Below are 24,069 nucleotides of genomic sequence, written 5' to 3' on the forward strand. Positions count from 1 at the left end.
TTCCGCGCTCTCGCTCTCACGAGCCGGCCTATCGTGGCTCGGCGGTTGCACGCAGTCCCGCCTTCCTGCTGCTAAGTGATATCTATATTGTCCAGTTAAAAAGTGGGAGCGCGGCTTCGTCCACGCCTCCGAGTCTGACAGACAGTTCCACCATCCTATCGCTCTCTTCAAGTGTCATATTGGCCTTGAGCCAACCAATGGGGAGCGGCCCGGGAGTTGGATCCGACGCTGCCAGGGTTGGGTGCGCCGCTGAACGGATGGCAGGGGGAGGCGAGCGGATTCCTGAGGAAACCCGGTCAGGTGAGAAGACCCTAGGATATAACTTGAGGGTTAGGGGCAGGTGCACTCCAAGGCGCTGGTGGGGCTTTAACGGCGTCGGGCGTGGGCGTGGGTGCGGGCGCGGGCAGAGTCTGGGGTCTTGCAGAGGAGGGGGCGTGGGGCGTGTGGGGGACGACCTGGAATGGAAGGATGGGGGGGCCTAGGACGGGGCGGGCGCTTAGGCTAGGAGGGCGTGGAAAAGATCGGACCCTGGGACTAGTCCTGGAGGGGATGGCGCTCAGGATGCTGAGGCGGTGAGGTGTTCCGCGCTGGGTGGTGTTCGGGGTGTTGCATTTCGTGAAGGTGGGAGACGGAGGGAGGAGGGACGCGCAGGGGTGAGCAGAAGTGGGGGAGGGTGGGGCTAGTGTGAGAAAGCGTGTGGGCCAGCGGGTGGGCAAGTTGCCGTCTTCGGAACTAGAACCAGTGTGGGACAGGGGGCCACAGCTTGCCAGCACAGACGAGGTGGAGGACAGATGCCAGGTGCTTTAAGGAAAGTGTCTTTTCCTTTATTTGCTTTAGCGGTGTGCGAACACGACCAGAGAGCACAGTATGGAAACTCCCCTAAGGTCCTGGCCTAAATTACCAGCACCTTTACTCAGTTTTCAGGTAGAGGTTCTAGTACTCTCATTTCGTCCGCTTAGTCTTCTAGGCGTGTGGCTTATATCAGCTCATTGGTGGTAAGTTTTTCTGTTTCAGGCGTGGGAGAAAACAAGTACAAACCTGAAGGATGTGGCTGGCTTAGGGACTTCCTGGAGTTAGGTGTTTAGTTTTGATTTCAAGATAAGGTTTTCCTTTGGGATTAGGATTAAATGTAAAACCACCCCTGTGGGACAGTTAATTATGGAAAAGATGCTTGACTTCCCACAGTTGGAGCTAGAAATGTATGATTCTTCATGCTTTCCACCCTGTCCAGTGTTATTTTTTCCGCTCCTTTCCTCTAGTAATAGTGGGAGAAAGATCAGGAAGGATCCAGGTTCCTTTTCTTCCCCTGCAGTCTTGTACAGTGTTGCATATTCTTTATTGTCATATTCTTTGTCACTTAGCCCTCAACCAGTTTATGGTTTAAGAAGGCAGTGCTGTCTTAAACAGAAATAGCTAACCTCCGAATTAGTGCTGATAAATCTTGTCCGCCAAGAGATCACCATTCTGAACGGTCTACAGCCTGCTTCCCTCAACATTTTATTTTAATATAGTACCCCACCACCACCCCCAGCCCAACCTTTCTTTGCTTTAGTAGGAAAATTTTATTCTCTTTTCCTTTCAGATTGTCATCTGGTTCCATGAGCTGTCTCTGGGATCAGTGGCTTAAATCAGCAATGTCAATTCCAGGATGCTTTGAGACAGCTGATGGGAAGTGGGTGTAGATCTGAGCAGTAGTTATAGTGTGATGTTAGCGATTGAAAGTGCAGTGATCTATGTGTATCTCCCTCTCTTCCTGATTGCATGACTGTACCTGCATTAGTGAGTGAGCAGCCATGCTCTCTAGTTGACCCTGCAACCCCACTGGGATTTGGAACAGAAAGTTTGCAGCCAGTCAGTTGAAGCTGAAATTTAGGGCTGTAAACTGTGCTGATTCAGTCATGACTTCTATTTCTCAGCCTTCTTCTTTTACTTCTGTGCTCATTCCCTGCTTTCTTTCATACATTCCTGCCTTTTCTTGAATGCTTTGTTTCTCCATTTAATTATTCTTTTCTCTTTTTCCAGTCTTTCCTGTTTTCTTTGCATGTCTTCCTCCAACCCCCTTTTTTTCTGTGTTTCTTCTTTACTCCTGTTGTACCACATTGTTGCCAATTGTGCTTATGTGCTTGTTAGCTGCGAGGACTAGGAAACAGAATTATGGTGATAGAGTCTCATTCCTTTTCGTCCTTGACTCACAGAACTGACGTGCCTACTTACTTGCCAGTTGGTCATAATTCAGGCTTGGGCTGGGTATTAGTATTAGCCCTGACTCTCTCTGGTGTGTGCATTACTCCTGTCTCTGTGTTTCTCTACCACCGTAAAATATGAAACTGAATTAGGTAAATTGAAGGTGTTTAATATCTTACGGTGTTGACTTTTCCATTTTAGCTATTTGAGTGTCATCTGTTGCCACCCATTGATGTCAAGATGACCAAGCTGGGATTTTTACGGTTGTCCTATGAGAAGCAGGACACACTTCTGAAGCTTCTAATTCTGTCAATGGCTGCTGTGTTATGTGAGTGTGCATGTGGACCTCTCTTTCTTCAGATATGGAAAGGAGAAAATCTTGAAAAAATCAACAGTGGCTCTCTTAAATGCCTTGTTTTTTTTCCAGCAGATTGTAATGTGTTCTTTTTACTGTTCTCAATCAGTAGAATTTTGTGAAAGCAAAATAAAAGAAACATAAGGATTATAAAAGTTGGGACTAGTGATCAACTGGGAAAGAATGAGAAGCATGCTCTACTAATTCTGTTTTCTCTTAGGACTGAAAGAGATACCGGGGACTCTGAGATACTGAATTTTGTAAAAGATACTTGTCTTCTGTGGTTGCCTGCCTTAGTATTTCTGAAAATCTCTCCAGAACTTACTCTGTTTTCTTAGGTTTTTCTAGCTCTTCATGAGTCATAAGTAGTCTTGATTTCCTTACCTCTTAGTTTGCTTCAAACTAAGGTTTGGGGAGGTGAGGTTGTGGGGAGGGGAGGTCAACATATATACAAGATGACCATGTAAATTGGGTGCAATATTAGTAGGTGAATGTGTTGTCATAGGCCTTGATAATAAGTAGTTAAACATGTCCTACTTAAGTGGAAATGTAGGTGTCATTGTCAGGGGAAAGCAAACTTCTTTGTTTCTTCTGTGTGGGAGGAATGGGTAAATACTTTATTCAGCATCATTTTGTATTTCCTGTGACTTGTGTGCTGGATAATACTATTATCTCTATAATATTACTACCTACTATTGTTTTTCATGGTACATTACCATTAAAATAATAGTTCTCTGGTTTTTGCAGCGTTCTCCACTCGTCTCTTTGCTGTCCTGAGATTTGAAAGTGTCATCCACGAATTTGATCCGTGAGTACCTTTGCTTGGTCCGGTATTTCCTTTGGGAAGCATTTAGGTTCATGGTTTTCAGACTCACATTCCAATGAGCTCTCCGTGATGGGGATGGACTTTCTATTCCTTTTTTGGGGAAAACTCTCAAGTATTCCAAAGGAGATAATTGTCTCCTTTTGAAACATTTCTATTGGAATTTGAAACCAAGCAAGTCTCTCAAACTCTTAAAAAACGAGAGAGGTGTTGCTGGTGTGCCTGTCACTTAAGATCTGGCTAAGCTAAGAGAAGCCTTGCTTCTCAGCTTGGTAGACAGTTAATGGTGCAGATTGAGGGAAAGGGGCCTGGGCCTGGTGTGTGTTTGAGGTTCAGAAGAAAAATTATAGGTTATGAACTTGAGATCTGTGACTTTTTTCTGTTTAACAGTGAATATGATAGAAATTGGGCCTATCAGTTAAGTTGTAAGACACTGAGGAAAATTTAAAGCTGTGAGTTGGATTGGAGATTTTATTAGATAAAAAGAGGCATAGGTGAAAAACATTTACTGAGCTTCATTTTGTTCCAAGAACTGTTTTACAGATTATCTATAAATCCTTAACAATAACCCTACGAGAAGGAGGTAGTGAGTGGTGTCTCCTTTCCACAAATGTGGCTGAGGTTGGCAGAGACCATTCAAGGTTACACAGTAAATGGAGGAGCCAGGATTTGAATCTATGTTTGTCTGTTTCTAGACACTGGAATAAACTATATTATATTACCTAACGTTAAGGCTTAATTAAAAATTTGGAGAACCAGAATCATAGGTTCTTGAAACATCACTGAGATCTTAAAAATAGCATATTCAGTTTATGGAGCATTGATTCAAGTTTAATACCTGCATGTATTTGCAAATATGTTGTATTGTTTTGTGTAGATATTTGAAAGCACTTTGGAGGCATACAGATCTTTTCTTTGGGGCCTCCCCCCCAAATCAGTTGTTTTTTTTTTCTCTCTCATGAATGAGGAAACTTATATCCTTTTGTTTCTTTTTTTTTGCGGTACGCAGGCCTCTTACCACTGTGGCCTCTCCCATTGTGGGGCACAGGCTCCGGACGCGCGGGCTCAACAGCCATGGCTCATGGGCCCAGCCACTCCGTGGCATGTGGGATCCTCCCGGACTGGGGCACGAACCCATGTCCCCTGCATCAGCAGGCGGACTCCCAACCACTGTGCCACCAGGGAAGCCCTATCCTTTCATTTCTTGTTCACCAGTCTGTTAGGGCTTTTTCTCAGACCCTCTAGATGAGCAAACACTGAGATGAGATGGTCAGGGAAAGCAAGAGCATCTGCTCTGTAGTTGTAGAGATGGAAGGGACTGTACAGATCATGTGATTTGACACTTCTTTTTGCAGAGCAGGAAACTGAGGCCCAGGGTGTGAACCCAGGCCAGACCTTTTCCCACTAACTTGCACTTCCTCTCTCTCACTTTGCCTCTCCTACTGTTAGGTAAAGGACATGATTCTGACACATGTTGACTGCCTTCTACCCTCATCCCTTCTGTCTCCCTGACAGTTACCAAAATAACATTCATCAGCAACAACCAGAAGGACAGAGATTTCTGCCATCTGCTACTTTACTTATTTCAGCTGCTAAAACTTGACTGACCAACGAGGAAATAGGGTTAGAGGGGTGGGCAGGAAAGATGGTTAGTCATTACTATCTTTAGTGATTAAACAACTTCCTTTATTTTATTTGTTTATATTTTTTATTATTTCCATATATATTGTTGTCTTTCTTTTTTATTTCTTTTTTATTTTATTTATTTTTTTTTTTTTTTATTTTTTTATTTTTTTATTTTTTTTTGCGGTATGCGGGCCTCTCACTGTTGTGGCCTCTCCCGTTGTGGAGCACAGGCTCCGGACGCACAGGCTCAGCGGCCATGGCTCACGGGCTTAGTTGCTCCGCGGCATGTGGGATCTTCCTGGACCAGGGCACGAACCCGTGTCTCCTGCATCGGCAGGCGGATTCTCAACCACTGCGCCACCAGGGAAGCCCTATTTCTTTTTAAATGAGAAACTTAAGAGAAGGGGTTACATAGCTTGGACCTAAAGAACTGTGTCCGTATATAACTGTAAGCATTATATGTCAAGTATTTTTTATGTAGTCTGTATTTTTATGCTGCCATGGAGGTGGCATTCAGAACTATTTTAGATAACAACATGAGTAGATCTAATTACAAGTTTAAACACTTATTAAGAAGTTTGTGTTATGGAGTGGACTAAAAAATGTTCATCCTGCGTATGGTGTTAAACCCACATCTTTAGAGATGCTCATCACCTAAAGTTATCCTTGTCTCCTTGCCTGTTGTATGGAAATATTCTTCTGTGTGTTCCTGTTACTTGAAAAGAGTCAAGTCTATTGGTGTCCACATCTCAGCTGTCCTGTCTTTTGAGTGCTTGAATTTTCTGACTGGGGCTAATGCCTACTACATGCCAGCCTGGTGAAGCATCCTTCTTGAGTGTTTTCATATAAGGTTAGACTACGGTTGCATTTCCTTATGAGAGAAGCAGTGGTTTAACTGAGACAAGCATGGAGCTAGAAATGAGGAGGCTTATGGTGATGTAAAATGATTTTCATGCTTGAAATACTTTTTGGTACCAAACTGACTTTTATTGGATTAATGATAAGTTCCTCAGTGGTGTAACCTGAGGAGCAAAAGTCACTGCAAATGTTGGCAAGTGTTTGGGTATGGAGAGGAGGAGACACAATTCATTTCTTTCTTGTTATAGGTACTTTAATTATCGGACTACCCGGTTCCTGGCTGAGGAGGGATTTTATAAATTCCATAACTGGTTTGATGACCGGGCCTGGTACCCTTTGGGACGAATCATTGGAGGAACAATTTACCCAGGTGAGGGGAATGGGATTTTTTTTCTTCACAGCAGTAAGATATTTTTATATTATGGGACAGTGTCTTCTATTTCTAATATCTTCGTTTTGTGACACTTGTAATTTCATTCTGATTGCAGATTCCTAAAAGTAGATCTTATATAGAAGGGAGAACATGTATGAGAGAGCGGGAATGGGTAGTTTTTCATAAATTCTGGACTTCTGCTTGAATCTATAGGAGAGAAATTTATAGGTCTCCTGCAGTTGCTGTATTAATATTTCTGGTGGTTTGTCAAAACCTGTGTTATCACTTTATAGATACTTGGATTTTCCCTTTTTCTTTCCCTTAAGGTCTTTGTCTTACTAGGATAACCTATTGGCCTTTCTTCTTGTTACAGGCTTAATGATCACCTCTGCTGCAATCTACCATGTCCTCCATTTTTTCCACATCACCATCGACATTCGGAATGTCTGTGTGTTCCTGGCCCCTCTCTTCTCTTCCTTCACCACCATCGTCACGTACCACCTTACCAAAGAGCTTAAGGTGAAGGATTTGGGGTGACAGGAGGCTTGGGAATGAATGTTGTTGAACCTCTCAAGTTGATGCTAAAGGGTGGGGGACTGAGAGCCTTAGAAGGGCAGGAGCCAGAGGCTAAAGACAGCTTTTGCTGAGCCAAACTACTGAGTTCACCCCAGCCCCTCCTTAGAATATGTGGTTTCTTATCATTAGCAACTGTTTATCCTTATAAGAGAACATATGAAGATCAAATATAAATTGCTACATATGGGAAAAAAATATTTAAAATGAGGTTTAGATTTTGAATTCCTCATAATCTAAGGGAGAGGAAAAATAACTACAAGAAGCGTTCCGAAGTGGTTAGTTCTTCCTACTGGAAATGGACAGTTAGCAATTATTTGTTGATTTTTTTTTTTTTTTTTTTTTTTTGCGGTACGCGGGCCTCTCACTGTTGTGGCCTCTCCCGTTGCGGAGCACAGGCTCTGGACGCGCAGGCTCAGCAGCCATGGCTCACATGCCTAACCGCTCTGCGGCATGTGGGATCTTCCCGGACCGGGGCACGAACCTGTGTCCCCTGCATCGGCAGGCGGACTCTCAACCACTGCGTCACCAGGGAAGCCCTGTTGATTTTTTTTTTTTTTTCAAATGTTTATTTAAAAATTCTTAAACCACTTGGCTTTTGTAGTAGACTCCATAATACTGAATTTCTTCTAGGTTTCTGCATTGCTGACCCTGGCTCCTTGGATGCTATTCTTAGTTTGTGGCTATGGTATCAGGGAGATACCTGAGAGGTGAAACTAGTATGAGGGCTTGGGAAACTTGAGTTTAATTTGGAAACGTTTTCATCCTTCTCCTTGCTGCCCTTGTTCCAAATTTGACTCTTACGAACAGACAAGTCCTTCCTTTTTTAGAGTGTGGGTTATACTTTGTTGTTCCTCTCTCTGAGTTCACAGATTGCCTAGGAATATTCCAGCCTTATTATCTAAGCTCCTGGCATCTTTAGTCCAGAGAGATTGTCACCTGCCTTTGTTGGCTTTTTAGCTCAAATACCTATGGTCTTCCTTTGATTGTCCGTGAATAGCTTGTAGAGGGGTGACTGGTGTTCCTGTGGTGTGCAAATATTGTTAGGGGTAGGGACTCATAAGTGTGGGGATACTCCAGCCAAAGAGCCCATTCTGGGGCAGCATCTGACAGCTTACATGATTTGTCTGTTCTTAGCATGTGTGTACTCAGTTTCAGACTTGCCATCATTGCGGGGAATTGGTTGTGAAGTATGTAGCTTTCTTGTGCTGCGAACATTTCTAGCATCACATCTACCGTGGAAAGTGTCAGGCTGTTCTCTGGGCCCATTGTAAGCAGAATGGACTAGTGGATCCTCTCTTCTCTTTCATAGATGTATTGGTGTTAACTTCCTGTTACCCCTCTTGTCTTACAGGATGCAGGAGCTGGACTTCTTGCTGCAGCCATGATTGCTGTAGTTCCTGGCTATATCTCCCGATCTGTGGCTGGCTCCTATGATAATGAAGGTAAGACTTAAAGTGCTGAAGAGGATCTGTTCACCTCATTATCCAGTAGAGGTTCATGAAGTGCAGTAGAATCTGGGTTCAAATCTGTTGTTTAGTGATAGCAAAAATGGTGCCTGGGTGAGAAGATTAGAAATGGGCAGGAAGGGACTTTCCTGGTGATCCAGTGGTTGAGACTTTGCCTTCCAGTGCAGGGGGTGTGGGTTTGATCCCTGGTCGGGGAGCTAGGATCCCACATGCCTCTCGGCCAGGGGACCAAAACATAAAACAGAAGCAATACTGTAACAGATTCAATACAGACTTTAAAAACAGTCCACATCCAAAAAAAAAAAAATGGGCAGGAAGGGACCTCAGACAAGTTTATATTCTCTCTCTGTCATTTGCTCTAGAAAGGTAGCTGGTAATTTTCCTTATATAAGGCCTTTGGCTCATCTCTGTACTCCTAAAAGTAGAGTTAAGTTTTAGTGTTGGTTGGTACTATTGTTTTAACATTGTAATCATTTGCTTTATTTTCCTAGATGAGAGGAATGGATATTCTTAAAACTATAGTGACTTTTATTGACTTATTTCCAATTCAACCTGTAAATTTATTGAATGTTATTGGTAAAACAGTGTTAGGTATTATAAAGATAGTTAACGAATAGGAGTATTGGCTTATGATTAAGGAATTATAGGGATAGATAATGAATAAAATTGTGTTAGCCCATAATCTATTAACACAGATTAATGCAGACTATAAAAATAAATAATAATGGGCAGATAGTATTATGTGCCATGAGAGAAGAGTGAACAGAGTACTTTGGGAACGTGGTGAGAGGAGAGATTAATTCAGATTTGGGGATCACGGAAGGCTTTTTGGAAGTAGTTGTATTTGAACTGGGCCCTGAAGTTGGAACTTCGTTAGGCAGATATTAAGGAGAGAGGCAGTCGGCATACGGACCAGCTTGTGGTAAGATGTAGAGGCAGGCTGGTGCTTGATAGTACGGGATATATTTAGGACTGAAACAGCAGGGAATTTAGTGCCTGGAAAGAATAGTAGTAATAATGACTAACACTTACTGAGTGCTTGCTGCATGCTAGGTACTGTTCTAAGTGCTTTACATGCAATAGTTAAATTTGTCTTCACAACAGTTTTATGTGGTAGATACTATTATGGACTCTTTTACAGGAAACTGAGACAAAGGGAGGTAGAGTAGTTACATTGTTAATGGGTAGTAGGTCTGAGATATGAATTCAGGTAGTTTGTTCCAGAACAATATAAAATACTCGTCCAGCCTGGCCTTTTACTGAATTTTTGTGTTCTTTCTGCAGGGATTGCCATCTTCTGCATGCTACTCACCTACTACATGTGGATCAAAGCAGTAAAGACTGGTTCCATCTATTGGGCAGCCAAGTGTGCCCTTGCTTATTTCTACATGGTAACTCTTCACTCCCTACTTTCAGGAGTCTCTATGTCTGAATACCTATTGGGATCAACTGATACAAATTGGAAGTAGCTCTTGGGCTTTGAGACCATGAACTAAAGGCTAAAAGTCTTTATATAGTCTCATGTGTCCATACAAAGCCTAATCCAAGGCAGGCAGGGACATCTATTGTATAATAGCAAGATAGAGATAATTTTTTAAATTAAAAAAATTTTTTTTTTTTTGTGGTATGTGGGCCTCTCACTGTTGTGGCCTCTCCCGTTGCGGAGCACAGGCTCTGGACGCACAGGCTCAGCGGCCATGGCTCACAGGCCCAGCCGCTCCGCGGCATGTGGGATCTTCCTGGACCGGGGCACGAACCCGTGTCCCCTGCATCGACAGGCGGATTCTCAACCACTGTGCCACCAGGGAAGCCCAATTTTTTTAATTTTTAAAGGTCTCCAGATACTATATTTCCTATGGGTACATATTGGTTGGCCAACTCTCTTTTCTGGTGTGTTCTCCTTAAATTTTTCCTTTCCTGACGTATATTTTTTTCTGTTCAATCTTGTAAACACTGAGACTTCTTTCCTTAACTGTTTCCACCTGCTCACGTTTCCCTTGAATCCCTAAATCCTCTGTGTGACCTTACAGTAGGGTGTATCCAGATTAATTCTGAGAGTTGGGGGCCTCTTGTTTTGTGATCGCGATGGCAGGAGCCATAGCAAACGGGACTGAGTTACAGTAATGGGTGTTAATTTGATTTTCCTACTTAAAGAAGTCAGTTATTTAAACTCTTCAAACCACTTGGTGTAAATAAAGTTTTTGGTTACTGTAAAGAGAGGTTCTTTAAAAAGGTCACAGGTAACATCCTAAGGTACAGTGGTGGTGATCCAAGGAGTGCTCAGACGGACTTTTCTTTTTTATCCTGTCCTAGGTCTCTTCATGGGGAGGTTATGTGTTCTTGATCAACTTGATCCCACTTCACGTACTGGTGCTGATGCTCACAGGACGTTTCTCCCACCGGATCTATGTGGCCTACTGTACTGTTTACTGCCTGGGCACCATTCTCTCCATGCAGATCTCCTTTGTGGGTTTCCAGGTGAGCCCTAGACTGAGTGGGGTTTTTAACTTCTTCCACTTTTTCCAAGCAGCTCCAACTGAATTGATTTATCTTGCATTCTGGTGAGGATAGTAAAACTTATTCACGGGTCTGACCTTGCTAACACTGCTTCTGTTAACTGAAGCAACAGAGTCATTGGTCATTAAAGTCTGCCTCCTGGAGTGTGTTAATATTTGTTCATAAATTTGAATTTAATGACTCCTAACCTAGCTTAGGTTTGTGGGAGGAGGAGGGATATTTTGGTTGAGCTGAGTTAATATGAGTGATCACAGTTATCTTTTTCAGTCCTTTTTAATGCGAATGACTCCATTTAATAGCAATGACCCCTGAACTTCTTAATTGGGCCTAAGTGAAAGTTCTTTAGCAAGCAAAGCCTGAACCTTCTAACCACATTACCCCACAGGGTTAAGAGACAGCTGTTAAGTCAGAGAATAATGTAGTATGTGTGATTTCTCATGTAAAATTCTTATGAAAGTGGAACTCTTATTCAGGTCAGCAAGTATTTCTTTACTGATAACCTGCTGTTTGCAATTTGCTAATACCTAGGAAATGTTAAAAGTAAAAATGTGGTTCTGGTCCTTAAGGAAGTCACAGTCTTGTTGGGAAAGAAGCACATGCTTCTAGAACCACTAGTCTGTGGTCTAGTCGTTCTAGAAACGTAGTTCCTGAACCAGCAGTGTCAGCAGCATCTGGGAACTCATTAGAAATGCAAATTCTGGGGACCTGCCACAGATCTACTGAATCAGAAACTCTGGTGGTGGGGCTCAGCAGTCTGTGTCTAAACACCCCCTCTTCCTGTCCTCTGCCATGATTATGATGCCTGGTGGAGTTTGAGACCATTGGTCTAGGTTATGGAAGAGATCTAAAGTGTGTGGAGTATAGAGGAGAGTGACGGATTTCAGTTTGGTAGATTAGGAGGAAATGGTATTTGCATTGGGCCTTGAATGATCAGAGTTTCCGTGAATGCAAATTTTGGGAAAGTGAGAATTGCAATCGAGTCTCAAGAAACAGCCTGAGCAAAGGCCAGAGATATGATAATGATAGAGTGTGGTACACTTTGGGGGACTCTAAATATTCTTTGGAAAGTGAGGCAGGTGAATTAGACCCTCCTCTAGATTGGTCCTGATTCCTTGGTGGCCTTAGAACTCATTGGACCCTTTGGTCTGAACTTGGTCAGGGTAATTCAGATCAAGGCTGGACCCATTCTTTTCCTAACAGTCTCATGTATGCTTTCACCTACAGCCCGTCCTTTCATCAGAGCACATGGCAGCCTTTGGGGTCTTTGGTCTCTGCCAGATCCATGCCTTTGTGGATTATCTACGCAGCAAGTTGAATCCACAGCAATTTGAAGTTCTTTTCCGAAGTGTCATCTCCCTGGTGGGCTTTGTCCTTCTCACCGTGGGAGCTCTCCTCATGCTGACAGGTAGGGAAGGCTTTTAGTATTACGTATAAATGGGTATGAACATAGAATAAACTCCAAAAATACGGGTTATTTCCTGGCCACAGAAAGATTCATTCTTTTCCTCCTGTTTCTCTTGATTTCAAGCATATAAAGTCCAACTTCTGCACATTCAATCCTCTTGTCAGCCAGTGTCTGGATTCAGCATAGAAAGAAAATCATATTAGATCAGCTCTTAATCTCAGAAGAGCTACACTTGGTGACAGGACTGTATTTTAACATGCTAATCTTTCTCCTCTTTTGTGTGTGTGTGTGTGTGTCCTTTTCTTTCCTATTGGTAGGGTGGGAGAAATCCTAACATTGCTTGCCCTACAGCGTGACCTCATCTAATCCCATATGACAAAACCGTGACTGTTTAGTTTGGGTAGCATGCCACATTTTCCTCCTCTCTTCGTCTTCCTCACGTACACTTCTCAGAGTCTGATTTGATTTTGCCCGAGACTCTGTGTATTCAGAGCAGCACTGGAGGACTGAGTGACTTAGTTTATAGCATTGGCCTTGATTTGACCAGATTTGTCCTAAAACCCTTCTAGGAAGTATCTCTACCTCCCTTCTCTCTGAGTTTATATACAACCTGACTTTATTCTACTGACTGCTGACAAAAGTACTCTCAAGTTGGAAAGAAAGAAATTCTCAAAGTATTGGTTGCATTTAAACAAAAACCTAGTCCTCCTCTGTCTCAGAGAAGCTTATTAAAATGGAAAGTTGTGATTAGTTAGGATCACATGTTATTTTGTTTCAGAAATAATTGTGAAATATGTGTTGCCTCTTTGCTGCCAGGAAAAATATCTCCCTGGACAGGGCGTTTCTACTCACTGCTGGATCCTTCTTATGCTAAGAACAACATCCCCATCATCGCCTCTGTGTCTGAGCATCAGCCTACGACCTGGTCCTCGTACTATTTTGACCTGCAGCTTCTCGTCTTCATGTTTCCAGGTCTGTCTGCCTTGTTCAGAAGTGGTCTTCTATCTAAGAATCATCATTTGATTCAAAATAAGTAAAATACCCTCATCCTTGTGCTTTTGTTGTTTTTGTTTTTTGCCTGTTTATCTATGTAGCACAGAGGATGGCTAAGCACATTTTTCTAGTATTTGAAGCAGGGTAGAAGTCAGAAGTTGAACAATTGCAGATACTGGCAAATAGAGTCTCACAATTTTCTGTTCATTTGTATCATAAGTTACAGTTCAGCCCTAGTTCAGGGGTTTTGAGTGCTTCTAGTAAACCCCACCCCTCATCCCTGACTCCTCCCCATTTATCTTCTTGGCAGTATTGAATTTTGAGAATAGGCATAGCTGACTGTAAAACCTCTTCATCTAACTTATCTTCTGGCCAATTCAGATATGTCTTAGAATTTACTAGTGGTAGGGACTTTGTGTTTTATTAAAATAACTTTTTTTTTCTTATTATGAAAGTTGTCATTTGTAAAAATATAGACAAATATTTTAAAAAGTAAAATTTCAGGAATTCTCACCACACACCTGTTGCTACTGTTAACGCTTTGATGTATATTTATCCATTTATTTATTGATTAGAAGTCAGATGATAGAGTTTTTCCTGACTTTTAAAATTTCATAGTCATGAATGGTCCATAAACTTCCACAGCAGTACTTCAATTGATGTATTTTATTCTATTTTATAAATATTCTGTAATTAACTACATCCTTAATGTTGGACATATATGTGGTTTCAGATTTTTTGCTGTTTTAAAGAGTGCCGTAGTAACATCTTTGCATGTATCTATGATAGTTTTTTCAGCTTTTCACTTCTTTTTACTTTTACTTTTGTAGTTGGTCTTTATTACTGCTTTAGCAACCTGTCTGATGCCCGGATTTTCATCATCATGTATGGTGTGACCAGCATGTACTTTTCAGCTGTGATGGTGAGGAATGAATGCCTGCAGTCTTAGCGAACCTTTCCACCCCTAGCTCTGAGGGTATTCTTTGTCCCCCTGCATGGCAGGTTCAGTATTGATGCTGTGCGGGGGCTTCCCTCTGAGTGCTTGAGGGGCTGCGTGGTAAAGCTGCTCACTGTTGTTGATCCTTCCCAGGAATATATGGGGCACTCATACATTCAGATTGTGAGGCCCACCTTCCTTGGATTCATAACCCTTGTGTTAGGGAGAGGCGCTTTGTCACTTGTTGGAGAAATTGACCTTGGGTGGGTTCCTTCCCCTCTCTTTCTGGTGTCTTAAAAAGGGAGATGATGGGGCTTCCCTGGTGGCTCAGTGGTTGAGAATCCGCCTGCTGATGCAGGGGACACGGGTTCACGCCCCGGTCCGGGAAGATCCCACATGCCGCGGAGCGGCTGGGCCTGTGAGCCATGGCCACGGAGACTGTGCTCCGCAACGTGAGAGGCCACAACAGTGAGAGGCCTGCGTACCAAAAAAAAAAGAAAGGGGGAGATGATGTTTTTTTCTTAAAGGCCTGGGCTCTGAGTGCTAGGTTGTTAAAAGAGAGAAGAGAGTTTATATATTGCAGTTAAGTCAATGCTTCTCACACTTTTTTGATCCCAAACCACAGTTAAGAAATACATTTTATATCATATCATTGCTCAGGGTATACATATATGCATGTAGACCTGAAAAACAAACTTTAAAAATATATATATTCTAGTATAGATGGGTCAAGTATTTTCTCTTCTATTTTGTTCCATTCCACTGACAAATCATGTTTGTTGAAAATCCCTAAATTGATGTCATCATCTACTAATAGGTTGAAATCTGTAATTTGTAAAACACTGATTGTGATCTTGCTTCCTGTTTTTTTTAGGTGCGTCTGATGCTAGTGTTGGCGCCTGTTATGTGCATTCTTTCTGGCATTGGAGTCTCTCAGGTGCTGTCCACTTATATGAAGAATTTGGACATAAGTCGACCAGACAAGAAGAACAAGAAACAACAGGATTCTACCTACCCTATTAAGAATGAAGTGAGAATTAAGCAACGCAAAGAACTGGCTTGGGGAACTATGTGTGTCTGTGTGTGTGTGTTTGCATTTGTATTTTTTTTTGTTTGTTTGAATGAGGGGGAGTAAAGTAGAGCACTGTCACAAGAGATCGGAATGAACTCATATAGCCTCTAATTTATTCTGAGTCATCTCATCTGTATTACTGACTGTAAGAAGCTGTTCTGTGTTACGTAAATTTAATTTGGTTACAACACATTTCTTCTTCCTTGTCTAGGTGGCAAGTGGCATGATACTCGTCATGGCTTTCTTTCTCATCACCTATACCTTTCATTCAACCTGGGTGACCAGCGAGGCCTACTCATCTCCGTCCATTGTGCTGTCTGCTCGTGGTGGGGATGGTAGTAGGATCATTTTTGATGACTTCCGAGAAGCGTACTATTGGCTTCGTCACAATACTCCAGAGGTGAAGATTTGGGAGGCTTGGGATTGTGCAGTAGGAGGAAGGGAGAGACATATGATGTTATAGTGAATCAAATAGCTTTTAGATGGGTGGAAAGCTTAGAGAAATTGGAACTATGGAACCTGGTGTTGAATGAGCCTTAAAGGTCAACCTCCATTCAATTCAGGATTTTTTCTATAAGCGACCTTTACTGCTAATTATCTGCACTCTGCTTGGACACTTGTATTGACGGCATGGTGATTTTATCATGAGGTAGGCCATCCCAATTATAAAAGAAGAAAAATAGTTAATAAATAATACACGTTTATTGTAGAAAAATCCAAAAATAGAAGCAAAGAAAAAAAAAGGAGACGTAAATTTTCCATAAAGGATCACCTAATGATAACCACTTTTAACATTTTGGTTTATACCATTTGAGAATTTGAAGTGATTTTCCAGTAGCTACTGGGAATGGCATTTCTGTGTTAGATTCTTATAAGAATTTCTTAATCCTTGTTCGTCCTATCCTGTGATTTGTTCCCCCTCCCCCACCCCCCCTTCTTTTTAGTAACTGATTATTGTGACTTTGTTTTTGGTCATTTATTTCATACGGTTATCTGATGACACCAGGCTGTTTATTTGGAAATACTGCACAGTCCACTATACCTCCCGCACCATTATGCTTGTTTGTGTAAGATGCTCTGGGATGAAAGTATTGGCAATGTTGGGTTATATAATTTGCGTTGAGATTTCATGATTGTATGTAAATGTAGGACCAAGTACCAAGATGTATTTTCTTGTTGGGCATATGTTCTGTGAAGAAACTGATTAATTAGCAATATCTCACTTCCTGTCAGATGCCCTTTCACCCCTCTTGTATTTGATTTTGGAGGCAGTGAGAAGCTTCTTATTTCCATCTCCCATTCTTCTTTCAGGATGCGAAGGTCATGTCATGGTGGGATTATGGCTACCAGATAACAGCTATGGCGAATCGGACAATTTTAGTGGATAACAACACATGGAACAATACCCATATTTCTCGAGTAGGGCAGGTAAGGTGAAGGGGTCATTTGAGTGTTTGATGCACAGGGTCTAGTGGGAAATACTTCTCCATGAGGGATCATATGGCCTGGAATTTTGTGCTGAGAAATGTGCGTGTGTTTTTCTAGGCAATGGCATCCACAGAAGAAAAAGCCTATGAAATCATGAGAGAGCTTGATGTTAGCTATGTGCTGGTCATTTTTGGAGGCCTTACTGGGTATTCCTCTGATGGTAATGTACTTGATTCTATTTCTAGCTACAAGGCATAGATTCTAAGAAAACTAAATGAATCTTCTATTTTTCTATCCTTTTAGCAATATCTCATCAACATATTTTCTTAGTTGGGGAAGTTTCTAAGTATTTACAACTTGAGGTTTGGTTATTTTGATTTTTCTTTTTTTGCAACAGGTAAGAAGTAGATATAAATGATTTTTCTCATGTAGGTATGGCATGCTATAATTGTCTGAAGACCTAGGAGTAGTTCTACAACCAGTGAACAATAGAGAATATAAGGCTTCTGAAAGTGAGCTTAAGAATTAACATTTTTTAGTGGGTTTAAGCCATAGAATCATCTGCCAGCTTAAAATGTTTTATATATATATATTTATATAGCATATGTTAACCATGTTCCCTATGATTATTAGCAGAATCGTATGTTCAGAAGAATCATCCAAATATAGTTCTCTGCCTTAAAAAAACTTTAAAAAATTAAAGCAATACCTGTTTATATTTTAAAATGTTAAATACTTCTGAAGGTTTATAATAAAAAATGGTAGTCCTCTGCCCCTTATAACATCAGTTCCCAGGAAAATTATTCCTTCAGTTATTTCTTCTAGTACTTATGTACATATTTCTAAATAATATGTATATCCTGCTATTCATTGATCGATCATTTTAGCTACCCTGTGTCAACTTCTTATTAAGGTAGATAAGGAATTTAGTTCTTTGTATGATCCCCTCCCCCTTTCTGTCTTGCATCTTCTCAGTAGAGTTAATGGTCAGTTTTTGGTTAAATCCAGGTAAAGTGTTTTCATCATGACTAAGTAAATATTATTTACTGCTGAGTCAACCTGTACACCATGGTTACATTCTTATCTAGAATAACTTGTTTTCTGCAGTTAATAATTACCTCATATTTCTGTCTTAATGTTCTTTGAATATGTGGTTCCTTCTTAGAGATGTTCAGATTTTAGATTATGTCTGGCTTCTGATATAGACAGACTTAACAAATCCACCTGGATAGTATATGTAAAGTGTCAATATAAAGTAATAAGACTAGTTTCTATGTGTGGTGTGTCTTGTACAAGCAGAGGAAGAATGATTATAACAGGGATGTGGTCCCATGGACTTGAACTTTCACAAACAATTGTTTCAGCACCATTTGGTTGTGTGTGATTATAGGGTTTTTTCTTGCTAATAATAATAATTTATCCAAATAGTACAGAAAAGTATTTGTGTATGTATGTATGTTTTTGTGCATATGTATTTTTATATATGTGAATGTACACACGTATGTGGTAGAAATGGATAGTTCCCTGAAATCTTTAGTATTCCATGATACGTATATATATCTATCACATTTTCTTTATCTGTTCATCTGTCGATAGACTAAGGTTGTTTCCATGTCTTGGCTATTGTGAATAATGCTGCAGTGACTGCTGATATCTCTTTGAGATATTGATTTCATTTCTTCTGGATATATCCCCAGAAGTGGGATTGCAGGATCACATGGTAGTTCTATTTTGAATTTTTTGAGGAACCTCACTACTGATTCCTGTAGTGTCTGTACCAATTTACATTCCCACCAGCAGTGCACAAGTATTCTCTTTTCTTTGCATCCTTACCAGCATGTCTTTTGTCTTTGACGAGAGCCATTCTAGCAGGTATGAGGTGATGCCTCATTGTAGTTTTGATTTGTGTTTCCTTAATGTCTAGTGATGTTGAGCACCTTTTCATTCACGTACCTGTTGGCCACTTGAATCTCTTCTTTGGAAAAATGTCTTTTCAGGTCTTTTGCCCATTTTTAATTGGATTATTTGGGGTTCTTTTGCTATTGAGTTGTATGAGTTCCTTATATATTTTGGATATTAACCCCTTATTTGATAATATGGTTTACAGATATTTTCTCCCATTCCATAGATTGCCTTTTCATTTTGTTGATCATTTCTTTTGCTGTGCACTCTTCCATTCTCAAAGCTTGTCAGCTTTTTTTTTTTTTTTTTTTTTTTTTTGTCTTACGCGGGCCTCTCACTCCTGTGGCCTCTCCCGTTGCGGAGCACAGGCTCCGGACGCGCAGGCTCAGCGGCCATGGCTCACGGGCCCAGCCGCTCCGCGGCACGTGGGATCCTCCCGGACCAGGGCACGAACCCACGTCCCCTGCATCGGCAGGCGGACTCTCAACCACTGCGCCACCAGGGAAGCCCAAAGCTTGTCAGCTTTTTGCTTCAGACATACCTGCCAGGGAGCTATAATATCAGTACTCTAAGACAGTTGAGTTGATGCTCTGGGGTTTTATTTTTGGTCCTGTTTCTGGCTGTGTGGTCTAGGTAAGTCTCTGTGCTTCAGGTTTTCCATTTGAAAGATGGAGGTACGATTGCAGACATTCTATGAGGATTATTTCTTGAATACTTACTATGTGACAAACAATATGTAAGGTAACATGCTCTTACTTATAATGCTGTAGCAGCCCTATCGTTGCAGATTCTCATTTTTCTAATTCAACATATGAGGAAACTGAAGCACAGAGAGGTTCAGTAACTTGTTCAGGGTCACCCACCTAGAATTGGCAGTGTGGGAATTCAAACCCAGGCAGTTTATCCAGAGTCCAGATCCAGAGTCTGTGTTCTTCACCGCTGTGATATTCCCTGGAACCCTTTTCAGTAGGGCAGTAGGAATCTTTTCTTATGGATCAATGATTCATTTTATACTAATCATCTATTTCCCTCAAGCCTTTGGGGGAGATACAGGGAGTGACATATTCTAAGAGATAACCTTAGTTGATGGTGCTATCACTATTTATGGAGCCTGGTAGTGTGTTTGACATAGAAATGTTGACTTCTCAAACATGTGCTTTAGAAGTTTGTAACTTTGCAACTGTAGGTCAAGAGGGAGCACATTCTCTCTTCTTTACCTTTTTGGCAAAGCTGCTACTCCCTAGGTCAGGGCTGTCCAATGACATGTGGGATCCACGTACATCATTTAAAATTTTCTATTAGTGGGGCTCCCGTGGTAGCGCAGTGGTTAAGAATCCACCTGCCAATACAGGGGACCAGGGGTTCGAGCCGTAGTCTGGGAAGATCCCACATCCCGTGGAGCAACTAAGCCTGTGCGCCACAACTACTGAGCCTGTGCTCTAGAGCCCACGAGCCACAACTTCTGAGCCCATGTGCCACAACTACTGAAGCCCATATGCCTAGAGCCTGTGCTCTGCAACAAGAGAAGCCACCTCAACGAGAAGCCCACACGTCTCAAGGAAGTATAGCCCCCGGTCTTCGCAACTACAGAAAAGCCCACACGCAGCAATGAAGACCCAACACAGCCGAAGATAAATAAATAAATTTATTAAAAAAAAATTTTTTTCTATTAGCCATATCAAAATAAGTAAAGAGAAACAGGGAAAGTGAATTTAATAATTTTATTAAACTGAATATATCTAAAACATTAATATGTAACCAAAATATTTTATCCACTTTTTTTGTTTTATTTTGGACTAAGTCTTAGAAATCCAGCATGTATTTTATACTTATAGCACATCTTAATTTGGACTAGCCAAATATCAAGTGTCAGCAGCTACATGTGGCTAATAGCTAGTATATTGAACAGCTTAGCCCTAGCTAATACCTGGGACTAACTTCAGTTATGACTTAAGTCTGGGCCAATAGCATAGGATTTTAGGAGTCTACAGGAAAATCTATAGGAAAAGCTGTATATTTTGAGGAAAAATGTTTTGACCATACATTAGCTTTGTTATTTTTATAACTTAGAGTTAAATGGTACTATACCCCATTAGAAAAGTATTTGGGGGAATTTCCTTAGACATAGTGACCTTTCATTAGGTGATTTAGCTCCAGCAACCTTTGTGATAACAGCAGTTTTTTCTTTTTCTTTTTTTTTCTAGACATCAACAAATTTCTGTGGATGGTCCGGATTGGAGGGAGCACAGATACAGGCAAACATATCAAGGAACACGATTATTATACTCCAACTGGGGAATTCCGTGTGGACCGTGAGGGTTCTCCAGTGCTGCTCAATTGCCTCATGTACAAGATGTGTTACTACCGCTTCGGGCAGGTCTACACAGAAGCCAGTGAGTGACTCCTGATAATGTTAATAACAGCAGTGAGAACAGTGACAGCTAACACATACAGTGTTTTTTATATGCCAGGCACTGCTTTAAGTGCTTTATGTCTACTAATTCATTTAATCCTTACAACAATCCAGAAGGTTGATACTAATATTATTCCCATTTTATATATGAGGAAATTGAGGTACAAGTAGGTTCCTTAACTGCCCAAAGGCACATAACTAGTGCAGAGTCAGGTTAAACTCAGGCAGTCTGGCTCTAGCTTTTGTGCTTTTGCCCATTACTTTTTATTGCCTCTCAGTAAACGGTATTGTAGTGGAAAAAGGAATGTGAAAGGGGATAGAGTGAGATAAAGGACTTTACATTTCTTCAGATAAATTGAAAGTAATTTGATTAAGTCTTTCTTTCTGACTTCTTTCCTTTCTTAGTTCTGCAGTTGGGACTGTTTTTGAATTAGATGCAGGCCTGTGACATCTGATAGGTTCAGAAGGGTTGCTAGTGTATCACAGAGGCCATGGGTGGTGATCCTCAGGAACAGAGGTGCTTGGAAGTCAGCCCTGTGTCTCTTAGAAGAGACAACCTCCATGCACTCTGCCAGGCATCATCTCAGAGAGGATGTGAGTTCGGGTAACACTTGATTTGCCCTTACTAACTGATGACCTTTTCTGCAGGCCCTACTCTCTAAACAAACTGCATGCTGGGGAATAACATTCCAGTGGCATGATTAATCAAGTTGACTTAGTATTTCTGTAGGAAGTCAGCACTGTAGAAAGATGTGTGTCTTTTTTTTCACTTTCTAGAGCGTCCACTAGGCTATGACCGTGTTCGGAATGCTGAGATTGGGAATAAAGACTTTGAGCTTGATGTCCTGGAGGAAGCATATACCACAGAACATTGGCTGGTCAGGATATACAAGGTGAGCAGATGTAACACTGAGAAAGCAGCTCTAGTGCTAAAAAACGGGGCCACATGTTTATAAAGTAGGGATATTTCTAATGTCTAAAAAGTAGTTTGCGACTCACTTAGAATTTTTGTTTTTATTTTAAATTGTTCTTAGAAAGTAGACACTCCAGTCTTCTGTCATCCTGGAAGTGGTTACAGTGATATTTTTCCAGTTGGAGCCAGACTTGATCTGTTTTAGTGATTGTCAGTCTTGGGGCAGTGGGGGGAGGGGTGGTGCGGAGGGAGAGAAGGAGAGTGTGTGTGTGTTTTCAAACTACATGTTCTTCTCTCCCACTGAAGAACTTAATGGCATAGAGAGTCACATAGAAGTGTGTTATATCTCTTACGTAAGAAAAGGTTGAGAACTCTTGCTGTATTTGGACGAGTAGCTAGTCCCTCACCAGAGCCAAACCAGGCAGCATAATCCAACATAATCTGTCCCCATCTGGGTGAACCCAGCTCAGTAGAGAAGCTCTCCCATGTTGACCTGATGATTGTAAATATTAAACCGATACCTTTCTGTTGCAGGTGAAGGACCTGGATAATCGAGGCTTGTCAAGGACATAAATGTTACGTCCGTTCAGCTCTGATCTGCTTCGCACTGAGTGTGTCACAATTAGGACGCTGAAGATGGTTTAAAAATATGCAGTTTATAAGAACAGAGCGCGATGAGATTAGAATTGTCTGGAGGTTTTGTCCTGCGCACTATGAGCTGAGCCAAATGGAATGATCTTTATAATTCTGAGCAGGTTACCAAATGAAATGTCATGGCTTTACTTTGGTCAATTAAAGGGGGGAATTTTTTTTAAAATGTGCCTTATTTGTTTTGACTTATGACTGATTTGAGGAAGCCTAAAGTTTATGCTGGGCTGATAGAAGGACAGAAAACAGACCTCATCTGTGCTCTTAGCTCCCTAAATGAAACACATAGGGGCATTCTGTCTTTCTCAAATCAGGAGAGCTATCAAGGACTAGCTCAGATCCTACATATACAAACAATTTTGTCATTTCAAAAACTGCAGTACCTAGCATAATGCCTTGCACACAGTGGGTGCTCAGTAAGCTTTTCCTGAATGAATAAAAATTTGTGGGACCAGAGGAGTGCCATTTCTGGGCAGGAAAGGCAGCTGCATTGCCATCATGTCTCTGTTCTCAACATCTCCTGTCCTTAGAGGCTCTTACTACAAGGGACAGAAGGTGGCTAGCCAGACCTGATCTCACCAGTATTTGGGACTAGCTAAGTGTTTTTGTTTTCGAGCAGGAGTAAATCCAGTGATACTAAATCAGTAGTTTTGAAGACTTAAGGCAAACAGTGAAATTATTCTCAATGGAGAGGAAGAAACTCCTCCAACATTGTGTATAGAACTTGATGGTCAGTAGGTGTTTTTGAATTAGCTGATTTGTAATCATACGTATCTAACTGAAATCTAGCTTTTCAGTACTCTCATTTATCCTTTAGCGATTTCCTTTAGCTCATGCACTAAAATTGTTGTGATTATTTAAAGGTGAGCTTCTCTATCCCTTAGTCTCAGCCTCTTTGTTATTATATATCACTAACAAGCTCCATGATCTGGTTCTGAAGCCCTTGCCAAATTAGCTACAAAAAGCACAGGAGTTCCATCTATATTTAATGTCAGGACAAACAGCAAACAGCCTTATATTCAGTTACAATAGAGTATTTTATGTATTTTAGGACATACGTCAGTGATGTGTATAAACCCTTAGTTATTAAAAAAAAAATACAAGGTAACTCTTTACTGTTACCTGTTTAAGAAACAGGAGCAATGACATGACTTTCAGATAAGTCAAAATGGTGCTTCTAAAGGTATGCTCAGGTCTACCTGTGTACCCAGGAAGCAGCCTTCCAAACCAGTTTATGTACCAGGTGCTTCAACTGTGGGTGAGATTTAGATCTGATGTAAGATTTGATTTACTATATGTAAATACATAACTTGATTTATATACAGAATTCCTCCCTAGTGGAAGAACTTATTCAGAGGTGGGTTTTTTTGGTTTGTTTTTTTTAACCAATATGAGTAATACCAGTTAGAGATCATTACTGATTTGCCCCTGTAGGAATGGGATAACCCTTTATCACTGTAGTTGTTACTCTTATAATTTTAATTTTGTTACTTTCTAGGCTACATGAAGCTATATTTTTAAAAAATTTACTTCTAATTTCCATTGTTACAGTGAACTTAGTGTAAAAGAAGATCAAATAA

General features: G+C 41.1%; 1 protein-coding gene across 1 annotated transcript; it reads left to right on the top strand.

Annotated features, from left to right (window-relative positions):
• Positions 1–199: 199 nt before the first annotated feature.
• On the top strand, positions 200–22,658 carry STT3A (STT3 oligosaccharyltransferase complex catalytic subunit A). The gene is made up of 18 exons (XM_059070693.2): positions 200–300; positions 2,386–2,512; positions 3,287–3,347; positions 6,095–6,216; positions 6,593–6,738; positions 8,147–8,237; positions 9,546–9,652; positions 10,575–10,739; positions 12,003–12,183; positions 13,000–13,155; positions 14,007–14,098; positions 14,988–15,143; positions 15,397–15,585; positions 16,497–16,613; positions 16,731–16,833; positions 20,720–20,908; positions 21,706–21,821; positions 22,376–22,658. Exons 2-18 carry the CDS (start codon positions 2,425–2,427, stop codon positions 22,412–22,414), a joined length of 2,118 nt encoding a protein of 705 aa, XP_058926676.1. The 5' UTR covers positions 200–300; positions 2,386–2,424; the 3' UTR covers positions 22,415–22,658.
• Positions 22,659–24,069: the final 1,411 nt, after the last annotated feature.

Source organism: Kogia breviceps, chromosome 7 (genome assembly GCF_026419965.1).
Source record: "Kogia breviceps isolate mKogBre1 chromosome 7, mKogBre1 haplotype 1, whole genome shotgun sequence".
Lineage (NCBI taxonomy): Eukaryota > Metazoa > Chordata > Mammalia > Artiodactyla > Physeteridae > Kogia > Kogia breviceps.